Genomic DNA, 14,132 nt, shown 5'->3' on the forward strand with positions numbered 1-14,132 from the left:
GCTTTAGATACCAATCATATCTTTTCTATGAGTCTCTACTCAATAAACTTACAGGCAGGTTCCCATTCTGAAGATACGAAAAAAAAAATAAGAAAATAAAAGATTGTACAATATATAAAAGGATAATAAAGACTAAAAGAAATAATATTAAAAATCATTTGAAAAAATGAATAATAGTGACAGAATTGAGGGGAAAAAAACAGTAGAAAATGGCAATAAAATAGACTTTTCAACCTATGCAGCAAAACACAAAATGCAAGAAAATTATTTCAGATATATATATATATATATATATATATATATATATATATATATATATATATATATATATATATATAAGTATAAATATGTGTATGAATGTGTGTGTATATATATATATATATTTGATTTTATATAATCTGAATAAGATTATTCAATTCATATCCAAGTATGGAATTCTCAATAGCTCAGTAGTGAATGCAGCTTAATAGTTTAGTATGCCAAATTGTGTTGTTGCTATAGTAGAATACAATTTGAGGGATATTTGGCTGCTGATTCTAGCAATGGCCGCAGATATGTCTGTGTGACTTAAGAAGCTTGTTTTGCAACCACATCGTTTTGGTTTTACTTCCACAGAGCAATATCTTGGACAGATATCTTCATTTGTAGCCTCAATTTGCCCAAGTCTTTATCAGTGGAATTTGAGAGATGGAAACCATGTAGAACCACTGACCAAGATTAAGCAAACCTTTAGTGGAACCCACCCTGCCAGAAGCATTCAAGCCAGGGCATTATCTAAGGCTAACTTCCTCTCTACCTTCCACCAGTCACAGCTGCCCTGAATAAGATCAGAGGCACTGCACAATACTTTCTCCTCTGATTAAGCCATTAAAAATGAAATTTAGGCAACCAAACACAAAGAGACTGTCTTGTTGTCTTGAAGGTGCTAGGTTTTAAATCAGATGTGGATAATACAGCAGCAACAAAGATTAAGCCATGATGTTCCAATCAGATTATTGTTTCTGTCAAAAACTCAGTAGCTAAAGTGGCTGGGTTTCAGTCTCATTGTATTAAATGATCTTTATGCCAAGACATCGACTTAAAAGCAGTAATAATACTTTGCCTACCCAAACCATGCTCACTGCACATATAAAACCTCTTAACTGCTTAAACAGGAAGTTAATTTGTGGTCTCTGCAATATAAGCCGTAAGAAAGTTAAAGTACTAACAAAGCATGTGTTTTTTCCTCTTCTCTCTCTCTCTCTCTCTCTCTCTCTTTCTTCTTCTTCTTCTTCTTCTTCTCTTTTTGTGTCTTTCTTATGAATGCAGCCAAACTGAATACTATCAATGTAAATCAATAACTTACTGAAAATTTAGTGTTTTTTTGTGTTTTGCTCAACAGATTGAATAAGTGGAACTATCAAAATATATATTGCTGCTTAAAAAGAAGAAAACAACTGAAGTATTTTTCCAAAACTGCAGCGTGTTTTTTTTTTTTGAGATTTTTTTTTTATAGAGTATTCGCTGCTTTGAAAACTGAAAGTAGCATAACAATCTAAATAGCAATACTATTTGGTCACTAGTGTAACAAAATAGTAACAATAGTATTAGAGAATTCTTACAAATTCAAGATTGATGTTGGATGCCAGGGGAGATGTACATCCCTGAAAATATTCCAAATTGCAATATGAATTAATGTTTAAGTTATACAAATTCTTACATATGTGTGACCACTTACGATATCAACTGAAATAAGGTAGTAGTTAGTATAAACTAAAAATGACTTTTCTGCACACACACATACTCATATATATATATATATATATACACACATACACACATTGCAAACCTATGAGTGCATGTGTATTTATGTGCAAAATATATGCATGTGTCATAACACAAACACACACACACATATACATACCTACATGCACACACTGAAACATATCATATACATACACATGTTCATATATGCATATGTATGCATATACAAATACCAGATGAAAGGAGGAATAAATTCATTATAATTATAGAAATTAATAACACACACACACACACACACACACACACACACACACACACACACACACACACACACATACACACACACACAACTCAAACACAAAATCAAACGATTTCTTGTTGAATAATAAACTTAATAAATATAAATATGCAAATTGTATAATTCAAATTATGTAAATATTCTTATAATATAAAACCATACTTTTTTTCTAATACTTGAGTGAGATGATCAACATCCTTCACTTGCAATGTCTTAGATTTGTAACAAAAAACATAATACCACATTCCCTACTAATGAAGCCTAACAGCAATTAATGGTAAGTCAGGGGAAATTAAAAGATTTTATTCCCAAAACACAAGACCAGAAAATCCATTCAATAATAGTGAGACAGCCTGCACAGTAATACATAATATTTTGATAATACATAAGTAATTCTGATTCTATGTAAGTAATATTTAACTATGAATTGAAATTAAATACATTATTTGTTATAAATACATTTATTAATGAGCCAGTTGACGAAAACACTATGAAATATAAATAAAAAGCATTATCTATTATAGACAATTATAATTGCAACATTTATATTATTTGTGAGTCTTGGGAATAAATGTATTGTATATTTGTTTAGGATCCAAAACTCAGTGGGACAAATAGGGTACTTCATTCACATGAACACTTACTACTGGATTCAAGTCCTGCTCTTTGCACTTTTTTTTTAAATATGAAAATTATATGTAATGTAATTAAAGTGTTACCAATGCAATTGAAAGACAGGAGAATAATATTATAGATTAGTGGTTCTCAACCATTTTTTGTTCATGAGCCCCTTTGGTTCCTATTTTACTCTAATGGACTCCATGTTAAAAACAAAATCCTAATATATTTTTATAATTAGATGTTATTTGGGACTGTATAAATAACAAACTCTTATATGGACCCCAGTTGAAGTTTACTATTATAGATATCTTTGATTTTGTTAGAGATCATGTCTTCAATTATATATAACACCCACTGTAAACATATAGGATTCTTATAACAACGTAGTCCCAACAGAAAGTGAAGAGAAGTGAACTACGATTTTCTCACAAACAATAGTATTTAGCTCTTTCTAGAGTACATTCACTTCCACATGTAAAGATACAAATGATAGGTAACAACTCTCAATATAAAAGAGGTAACAAGTGTATAACAAAGAACATATTATTCCAAGATGTTTTCACACAAAATTGCACCTTCATCTGGACGTTACACCATCTTAAGAATAAAACACTTAATATAGATACAATTTTAACAGAAATTACATATTTTATATTTCTCTACAAACTTCTAATAATCACAGTTTTCAAAATAATCATGGAATTTCCATAGATACTGTTAGTATACATATTTTGGGATACTTTTTTACTGTTATTCTCCTGGAATCTGTCACTGGACTGCATCTGTGCTAGGGGGCTGCATTCGATGGTTATCTGTTAGTCATTCTTATCAAGTCTAGTATTTATTTTATTGAATAACATTTTATATTCTTTTCCACCATGTAAATGGCTTTAGGGCATAATGTCTGAGTGCAATGAATGGGATGATGTTCTTGGAGCCAATGGCCTGCCTTATGGTTTGAAGCAACTGGGGGTATGTGAATGCACAGTGAGGAGCCTGATGAGTGAAAAGGGATAAATTTGGAAAAGATTGGTGAAGAATGTACAGTGTGAAGTTGAATGCAAAGGAGTTGCCATTGTTGAGAAGAGGAGGAAAACAGTTGAATGACTCCTCTCTGGTTGCAGTCAAGGAAGTCACAGTGCAAAGTAGCAACAGATGTGGGAGCAATATTCTGCTGCAGGACTCCTTTGACTTTCGTAGAGTGTCAACAATTGTTGGGAGATAAAATATTTTCTGGCCTTAAAGAAAAGAGCCAGTCTATGTTAAGGGAGTGTTTTTGCCAGGAAAGATCTTCAGTCATAGTGATTCCTAGCATAGAGACAGCGATTGGTATAATTCAGTACCACTCCTGTTTAGGAGGATGTGGTGCAATAGTATTTTCTTGATATGAGTAGTTCTTGATTTTTTTTTTTTTTGTTTTTTTTTTGTTGTTAGAAGAATCAAAATTGTCATGGCCCCAATAGAGGATGCTCTCAAAGTTTCTATTCATGGAATCAGTGCAGGTTTGGTATGTGGTGTCTATGTTGCATGTGGATGATATGTGGTTGGAGAAGGTTAGAGAGGAATGAAAAGTCATATTATCTGCATAAGAGTAGGTATTGTTAGACAAGGCAAGTAGGTCATAGATGTATAGAAGGAAGGGAGTGAGGAACAAAACTGAACCCTAAGGCACACCAGGGCTGGTTGTGAATAGGACAGAAAGTGCTCCATCAACACATGCCCCAATGGCATGACCTGATGGGAAGAGAATGATTCAAGAGATGGATGGAGACTAACATACCAGACATGGCTGAAGGTTTTGTTGATGTCTCAGGCAACATCATTGCTTTTACCAAACTTCTCTAAGATGGAAGCCCTTTCCTCTGGTGAATGACATAAAGGTAGATGCAGTAAATCTGGCTCTACTGAAGCCATAGTAATGGTCATTGCAAAAAGAAGGAAATTCAAGATGCTGGAAAACATTATTATTGTTTTTTCATCTCCATTACTGTGACAATGTAAGGAATGAACGCAATAGGACTATCATTGGATTGATCAGAGAATTGCCTTTCTTTGAAACAAACACACTGTAGCATGTTTCTATGTGTCAGGGTATATTCATGCAAAGTGAGAAATTAAAAAGTTTGGTGAGTATAGAGATGAGTTCTAAGGCACAATATCTAAGTGTGATAGATGGGTGGTTCTCAGAGCCAATGGCTTTAATGGCTTGAGGCAACTGAAAGTATTTTCACACATGGCATGTGAATTCACAGTAGAGAGCCTGGTGTGTTTAAGAGTAGAAGATGTGCTGGGTTAACTAATGATTGAAACTAGTGCAAGTGTAAGAAAAAGTAATCCAATATGAAGATAAAGACGAGCATTAAAACAGTCAGAATTATGACAATGGTGATGATGATGATGGCGATGATCATGATCATGATCATGATGATGATGAAAATGCCAGTGTAAATAACCTACATAAGCACTAACTATTTTGTAAAAGATACAGATAAAGAATTGTGTGACACTATCAAAGTTCTAAATTCCCAAATAGGTGTCTTACTGATAGCATGTGTTGCTTGCAAATGATTACTTTTGTTCTTTTTGATTTTTTTCTTTGTTTGTTTTTTCCCTTTCATTGACATTGTTGATAAGGAAACGTGCACTCATAAACTGTGAAAAGGTTAATGAGGGTGAATTGCAAATAGCATTCTTAATCAATAAATTAAAACATGATGTGACTGGAACACTCACTGATTAAAACATATCTGTCCCAAAAGGCATTTTGCACAATACAACTGTCTTAGCTCATACATAATTCTAACAGATTATAATGTCTTGTTCAAGAGCATCTCTCACCTAGTCTAATACCACCAACTGGCCTTTGGATGTCTCTCACGGAGTTCAGTCTTTTGGCAAGCATTTGAGCCAGATTCCCTGTTTGGTTACATCTGCTTCTCTTCATCCAACTAGTCAAGGACGCTTTGTAAAATGTCATAAATGTTGCTTTTCTTCCTCCGAACCAAATTATTAGAAAGGGGAAGAGAAGGATGCAGATTAATTCTACATTCTGAGGAAGATGTGACTTACCTTACTTTTTGTATAAATGATCAACTTGATAAGGATTAATAGGCAACTAAACAAAGATGTTTTGTGCTATCTAACATTGATATGATTTTAAATCACACAAGAAAGTATCATATTTTTGTAGGCTATCAGGTTTGATAAAACATGTATCAGTAAGAAACTAAAGGTATAAGAGTGGTAGGTAGGATGATACAATAAAATAGACACTCTTGGAGTGGTTGGTGTTAGGAAGAGCATCCAGCTGTAGAAACTGCCAGACCAGTCCTCAGTCAAATCATCCAACTCATGCTAGCATGGAAAGCGGACGTTAAACGATGATGATGATGATGATATGATGGGCTTCTTTCAGATTCCGCCTACCAAATCCACTCACAACGCTTTGGTTGGCTTGATGCTATAGTAGAAGACACTTGCCCAAGTTGCCATACAGTGGGACTGAACTCAGAACCATGTACTTCATAAGCAAGCTACTTACCACACAGATGCTCCTGCACCTATTGTTTACTAATGTGACAAATATAAACTAAAAAACAAAATCGCAAGACTAAAAATGAACTGAAAATATATTTCTTTAAACAGTATCAAAAAAAATTCCCCTCCATTTTCTGTTAATCTTTCTCCTCTCACTTTCCCTCTCTCTCCCTCTCCCTCTCTCTCTCTCTCTAACTCATCCTTCCTCTCTCACTATTCATATTCTCCAGTTTTTCAACCTCCGCCTCCAAATCTATTAATATCATCTATTTATAAAATCTGGAAACTCAAATAATATCGCCGTTGCTATTGTTTCATTGCACAAATGTATATATATTCTACAACACACCACAATGAAATTATCAATAATGTCCTCCAGCTATACATCATTCATGATGACAGCTTCGGTTATAGTTTCATTTTAAGTGTTAAAACAAAAACTCTTATTGTTAAATTCATTATGGAAATTCACAATTCTTATCTCAAAGGAATTTTGATTGAAAGTATTGAATAAAAATACAGAAATTCTGCAAAAAAAAAAAAGGAAACGTTCTAAATCTAAATTATTTAAAATAAATCATCATCACCATTATCATCATCATCATCATCATCATCAACATCAGCAGCAGTAGGAAGAAAACTCTGTGTGTGTGTGTGTGTGTGTGTGCGTGTGTGCATGTCTATATACATACATATAAACATATATATATATATATTTATGTAATTTTCACTTGTCTTGCCCATATACGTTTTGTTGCTTCGCTAAATTTTCTTTGAGAACAATTCAGTCTTAGTAGAAGCATTACATATGATCTTCTTCTAGCATATTAACAGTCCACCTAGTGGTCTCCTTTATATATATATATATATATATATATATATACACTCACACACACACACAGGGTGTTCAAAAAGTCTCTCCGCAGTGAATTTTTTCATCCAGCGGATGCCTAGGAAGTCCTCACACAGCAGTAAAAAGAAATTGAATTTCTTTCCATACAAGATGCTGGCCATTCAAGAATTGAAGACTATGGATCATGCTAAAAGGCTTCATTATTGTTATTGGTTCCAAAACTTTGTTTTTACACCAATGAGACTTGGTTTCATATGTCGGGAAACATAAATTCGCAAAACACAAGGTTACGGAGCACTGAGAATCCACACGTGATGCATGAGCAGCCTCTGCATCCCGAAAAAGTTCGAGTATGGATAGCAATTTCAAGAAAGCGTATTGTGGGACCAATATTTTTTGAAGACACCATCAACACCGAAAGATATTGCTCAAATATTGTCTCTCCATTTGTAGGCCAACTCACTGAAAGTGAAATTAATAATGCATACTTTCAGCCAGATGGAGCTACAGCACATACTTCACGCATCACCATGGCGCTACTTCAAGAGTTTTTTGATGAACGGATTATTTCGAAGAGACTTTGGTCACCAAGATCACCTGATTTAACATCACCAGACATTTTTTTCTGGGGAGCAAGTAAAGGATCAGTGTACAAGAATTGCCTGGAAACCATTAATGAGCGAAAAGACACAATCATAACCTTGACATGGTCCATACTGCGTCAGACTCTCCAAAATGTATTTCAAAACATGTGTAGAAGAGTCAGCTTATGTATTGAAAATGAAGGACGACACTTTCAACACCTCTTATAAAGTTTTTCTAAAGTCATGTAAAGTCTAATATATTCTTTTGTAATCTTATACCATCTTATAAATATTTATTTTGCAATAAAATACTTACTGCGGAGAGACTTTTTGAACACCCTGTATATGTAAGTACATACTCACACACACACACACACATATATGTATATATCCATGTGTGTGTGTATATGTATATATATATATTATTACTAATTACAATCTAAATGGGAGGATCTTTCAAGGCTAATAATGTAGTATTTGTTCTAAAAACACATCCACGTTAAGCTGGATATAAAGATTACATATATATATATATATATCGTTTAACGTCCGCTTTCCATGCTAGCATGGGTTGGACATATATATATATTAAGGATCAGGAGTAAGGCCAGAACAATGTGAAGTAAATACAAGGCAAATCCCAAGAAAACAAATATATGAATTAATGTAGACTTACCTTGCATTCAATATTCGTCAGTTTCTTGAAAATGGGGTCATAACCCCGAAATATTGAATGTAAGGTAAGTCTACATTAATTCATATATTTGTTTTCTTGTGATTTGTCTTGCATTTACTTCGCATTGTTCTGGGCTTACCCACAATCCTTTATACAATATATTCTACACAATGCTGCATAGTAATTATTCCATTATATATATATATATATATATATATATATATATATATATATATATATATATATTACCTATATAGTGTATAGTTTCTTTAGTCTACCTTTTTTATAGTTGTCAAAAGTGAGAAATGTTTTGTGTTCCAGTCAATACCTTCAAATATGTGTCTTAGTTTTGGCTCCTTTCTCAACAAGCTAATGAACCTTTAATTCTCTAAAGCCATCTGTAAAACATGAAAGCAAAAATGGGTGCTGGTATAGCTGTGTGGTTTAGAAATTCACAGTCATGTGCAGAGAATCTTGGAAAAGTGTCTTCTGCTGTAGTCTGAAGTCAAGCAAAGCTTTGTGAATGAGATTTAGCAGACAAACTATTTTGGAAGCCTACCAAATAGAATTACATCTAGTTTAAACAAACAAAAATATCTTTCAAGCTTGATATAAATAGGAATTACCAAAGGACTTCCAGAAATAAAAATATTTTCTCTCTCTTGTAGTGTTGCGAGAAATAATAACCTTAATTCCTCTCTAGTCTGTATCAATTCTTATTTAAAGTTCCTGCCTTCCAAAATGAGTCACCAGTGATGTTTCCTTCAGAATTCATTTTTGCTTTTAGCCTAGTTTCTTTAGCTGTATGTCCTTCATATCACCAACCACCTTACAGAGTGTACTAAATGTATTTTACTATATCACAGTAACTTTTTTCACTGGCTTCTATATGACTATATTGTTGTTGAAGTAGTCAATTAGCCAGAGGTTGACTCTAATTGAGCAAACCTATGATCAAATGTAATCAATTATGACCATCTCATGTCTTTCTTTTTTTTATTTAGGCACAGACTGGATTGGATTGCCTAAGTTTAGTTCACTGTAGGACAGGGGTCTCAACATATTCTCTCCATCAACCACAGTCTGATGTGCAGGCCATGACTTTGAGCATGAGATCATACTGATTTGATGAGCCTACTCTGCTACACTGGCTCAATATGGCTTGGAAGAAGGGTGCAGTTTTTTATACTTTTACCCAGGAGTAGTCAAGTCAATTACATTGACTCCAATGCTCAGCTGGTACTTATTTTATCAACCCCGACATAGTGCCCCCTAGATTACTTTGAGTATGATTTGAAGGAGATTTATCTGCCATTTCTAGAAGGTTAAACAACTACATGTAAGTTCTCTCATGGGTTAATTTTTATTATATAATCACATGGATAAGTAATACTCTGATTAAATTCCTACCCTTTAATTCTGGACATATCATCTTTGTAGACTTCTTTTATATATTAATGAATTCTTCTCTACTATAAACAATTATAATTACAAATCTTCCTATTCCTATAAAACCACAATATATTCTTCTCTCTCGTTCCAATTTTAATTATCATCCTTTGTGACTTTAATAGCTCTCAATTAACTTTTACTTAAGAATCTCCAGTATATTTCTCAATGGGCTTCCAAGTGTCTGATAACATTCAGAAAACTTTCCTAACGATCACATCTCTTCTGTTTTGCTTAAGAATAAAATTCTCAACTAAATGGCTCAACATGTGTATTTAACCAAATTCAATGACTTCTGTGAGAAAGTCCCTATTGCCCTGTAGCAGGGAGTTTAGTCATTTTTCTCAGATCCCAAAAACAATTATCAAGATTTTTAAAACTTTAGCCATGGTCCACCACAGATTACTGCCTCAACTTCTTCCATCTGATATCAGATGGGTGTTTGATAAGAAGTTTTCTTCCCAACCACATGGTTCCAGGTTCAGTCCCACTGCATGGCACCTTGGGCAAGTGTCTTCTACTATAACCTCGAGCCAACCAAAGCTTTGTGAGTGGATTTGGTAGACGAATACTGAAAGAAGCCCATCATGTGTGTGTGTGCATGTGTCTTTGTCTGTCCCTGCCATCACTACATGTCAACCAGTGTCGGTGTGTTACCATCCCTGTAACTTAGTAGTTTGGCAAAAGTGACCAATAGAATAAGTACCAGGTTTAACAAAAATAAAAGCACTGGGGTCGAATCAATCAACTAAAATTCCTCAAGGCAGTACCCTAGCATGGCCACAGTCTAATGACTGAAACAAGTGCAAAAAACCCCCACAAAAAAGACATATTCCAGCTGTCACAAACTATCTTCAATCACTGAATCATACCTCTTCATTTTCTACTCTATCTATTCCTCCACCATACGATCATAGTAGTCTGTTCTATATAGTAGTCTGTTCTATATACACAAGCTTATTTATTTTCAAAAGGTAGCAGTGACTTCTAATATTCACCACAACAAGCTTAGTAGCTCAGCTTATGTTTGTTTTATATAATTATAAAAACTTGTATTGATAAATATACATACACATAAATACTTCCATAAAACTTGAAGGAAACAGTTTGGCTTCTCTCTTATACTTAGACTTACATAATTCTGGGAACTCAATGACTATCTATCTCTCTCTCCAAGAATTTAACTTATATTTCTAAGTAAACGCACGCTCATTACCATTCAAGTGGAGTGGAAGAGGAGGGGAATTCAATGTCATGAACTTTGAATTTTTTGGTCATAAAATCTCAGGTGCATTCTTAAAAGATAAAATGTAAAAGTAATTATTTATAGGTAACATAATTTAATTATTTTTAGATCGAGTCATTATTGATAAAACTGAAAATTTAAAAGTTTGAGGCAAATGAGACTTAAGAGGGTTTAGACATGATTTTCCAGTCTATTCTAATGACATGTATTAAACTTATCTTCACTTTCTATTGTGTTAAACAATTATAGATAAATCTTGCTTTGAGCAAAAGATATGTAAACTGCCTGTGAAATTAAAAACAAGTGAAAACTAAAGCAAAGAAAAACTCATCTCCCAAATAGGTAAAGAGAGAGACAAAATCAAATGCGCCCTTTTAAAGCCTAGTCAGGCTCGTGGGCCCGGTTTCCCGGTTTCAATGGAATACATGTTCCCCAGCTGGACGGGACACCAGTCCATCGCAGCGTTATTCATTTTTTCCAGCTGAGCGAACTGGAGCAACGTGAAATGAAGTGTTTTGCACAAAAACACAAAGCGTCGCCTGGGGCAGGAATCGAAACCACAATCTTACGATCATGATGCTGACACCCTAACCACTAGGCCACGTGCCTCCACAAAGAGAGAGACGGCTAGAGTTAATTGTCTTGCTCTAAGAATGTAATACCCAAGACTGAATACAGACTCACAGATTCTACCTCTGACAGCATCAAATGTAAACGTTGACATCAATAAAATCATTTTCAGTGCCATAAGAGAATTAAGAATAGCTACCTTCAAAAATGCAGAAACTGGTGGAATTTTGGAAAAGGGTTAATATGTCAACATAGCAAAGGTTACTATGCTAGTTAGTAGGAGGAAGTGGTCTTGAAATGTAGAAATGTGTACTAAGTACTCAGTGGAATGCTAACAAACATACACACAAAAAAACGTAAAGCAAGGACTGAAAGATGTCTAGTCTGCTGGTGGTCTGTCCCTGAGTAGTCCTGTGCATGTGAATCTTCTCCAGTACTCACTATGCGACCTAGGAGGACCCGTACACTCCTCTGCAGAGCATTGAATAGATTACTGGAACTTCAGCTACCATGACTAAACTTCAGCTACCATGACTAAACTTCAGATGGATACTGCAGTGGTTTCCTATTACCCTCTCCAGGCAGGTGGAATTTGAACTCAGAATGTAGAGAGCTGGAAGATATACCGTAAAGCATTTCTTATGTCATTACTGCCCACAAGGGGCTACACACAGAGTGGACAAACAAGGACAGACAAACGGATTTAGTCGATTATATCAATCCCAGTGCATAACTGGTACTTATACCATAAAGCATTTCTGTCAATGCATCAACAATTCTGCCACTCGCCCACTTGCGAAGCAGCATGAGATGAATTGTTTTGCCAGGTTTTGGATTTGAACCCACAATCTAGCTACCATGAGTGCAACATCCTAAATAAACATTAGGCCAGATGCTTTCACATGGAGTAATTACCTGTAGAAGAACCCATGAAATGAAGGTAACAAATTGTTCAGATACTTCACTAGACATACTTACTAGTTTCTTTTACTTAAGTGTTGTATTTAAAGTAAAGATTAGATATTTCTGGCTTCTGTTAACAGCAAAAATGTTTCAACCAATGAGGGAACATCTACGTAACCATTAGACGTGCTAGAAAGAGTAGCAAAATATCTCTCATATTGTAATGCCATCTTAAAAAGGAGAAGCTCAAAGATTATGGAATCCTAGGTACACTGCAAGAAAATATATGCATAAGACGGTCAAAGCCGGAATGCCCATGATCATAGGTGTGGTAGATCATAGTTAACCTGGGGCTAAATAATATCAATTATATAGGCAAATTGTATGAAGCGATTGTAAGTAATGGGATACTATATGATAGTGAGCTATAGGTATTGATTGTAGATGTACAGAACTGGAGAGAAGTTAAGTGAATATGATCAGTTAGACATGTAATGTTAACCTTTATGAAAGGTGGAATAAAAGTAAGGTGAGGAAGAACAAAAAGGTATTGAAGAAATCAGCTGTAATGCACAGTGATGTGTTGTGAAGATTAGAGATATTGCAATAATTGTTTTAAAGATCCTGGTAAACCAAGTTTGCAATCTGATTTCAGTTCCCAATTGGAGCCATTTAATTTCACTTCCTTCTCGAAAACTACTCTGAAAGAATATCACGTAATTATATTTCCCCTAAAAATGTGAAGCATATCTAAGAAACGAATCAATATGATTGTGTTTCTGTAGTGTGAATTTCTAAGTAATTGTCTGTGGATGACACATTGAATAACTTCTATGTGGCACTTGTATAAATGAATTAATCGTTTTACACTGTTCATTTATCCTGTTAATTTTAGTTTTGATAATCATGTTATATCAACTTCCTAAACTCTACAATAGTAGGAAAAGGATTACTAAATATTTACGAAAAACTGATCAAAGCAACTATTTTATAACTATTAGATATTAATTGATCTATTTGTACTGATTTGTAAACATGAGAAACATTGAACTATTTCTGATAATGAAGGAGATGGGTCTGCACTTTGTTTTCATTCTACAAGAAACCTATCAGTATTGATTTGAAAATCGTTAGATGTTCTCCAGCTATAAATAGTTTTATTTGATATAAGTAGTTTTGACCAGCCTGCCAAAAACAATTTACTAAAAATCATAAAAATAGTAAAGCTTAGAGTTAATACACCTGAAAATTTCCCATATGAATATATATCCTTTAAGGAAGGAAAATCTCTAGATCATAAATCCACAGATGAAGAAAATAAATAGTTTGATTATTTACAATTTGTTATGTATTAAATATCTAAGCATGGAGAAGTAAAGAGAAGACAGCGCAAGGAAGGAAAAAGTGAATCAAAATGCACTCATTGTGAACTGTCTATAGAAGTTCACTCTTAGATTTAATATAAATTAAATAATACTGTGAACAAGCCTAAATTAATTATGCATTAATTATTTATAGGAAATGTATTTTCAAAGCTATTTCAGTAAACAAATATTTTTCCAATATGATTCACGAAGTAGGAGAGTAAAATGCAAAAACATGTTCCAGAAAATATGTTTACATCTTATTTCTAAATATGAGGTTAATTAGCA

At 34.0% G+C, this 14,132-nt stretch overlaps 1 protein-coding gene across 9 annotated transcripts in view; it reads right to left on the minus strand.

The window, feature by feature from the left end:
- Window positions 1-14,132, minus strand: part of LOC106876006 (F-box/LRR-repeat protein 6) — a 336,390-nt gene that overhangs the window by 134,458 nt on the left and 187,800 nt on the right. For 3 of the 9 annotated variants that reach the window (XM_014924360.3, XM_014924359.3, XM_014924358.3), the window contains exon 2: window positions 1,602-1,643. The exons of 4 other annotated variants lie outside the window; for them this stretch is intronic. In XM_014924360.3, the coding sequence (XP_014779846.1) occupies window positions 1,602-1,643 (42 nt within the window). Of the gene's footprint in view, window positions 1-52; window positions 68-1,601; window positions 1,644-14,132 lie in introns of all 9 variants that reach the window. 2 more of the 9 variants (XM_052975599.2, XM_052975596.2) reach the window with 1 other exon arrangement.

Source organism: Octopus bimaculoides, chromosome 2 (genome assembly GCF_046866305.1).
Source record: "Octopus bimaculoides isolate indiv1 chromosome 2, ASM4686630v1, whole genome shotgun sequence".
NCBI classification, from domain to species: domain Eukaryota; kingdom Metazoa; phylum Mollusca; class Cephalopoda; order Octopoda; family Octopodidae; genus Octopus; species Octopus bimaculoides.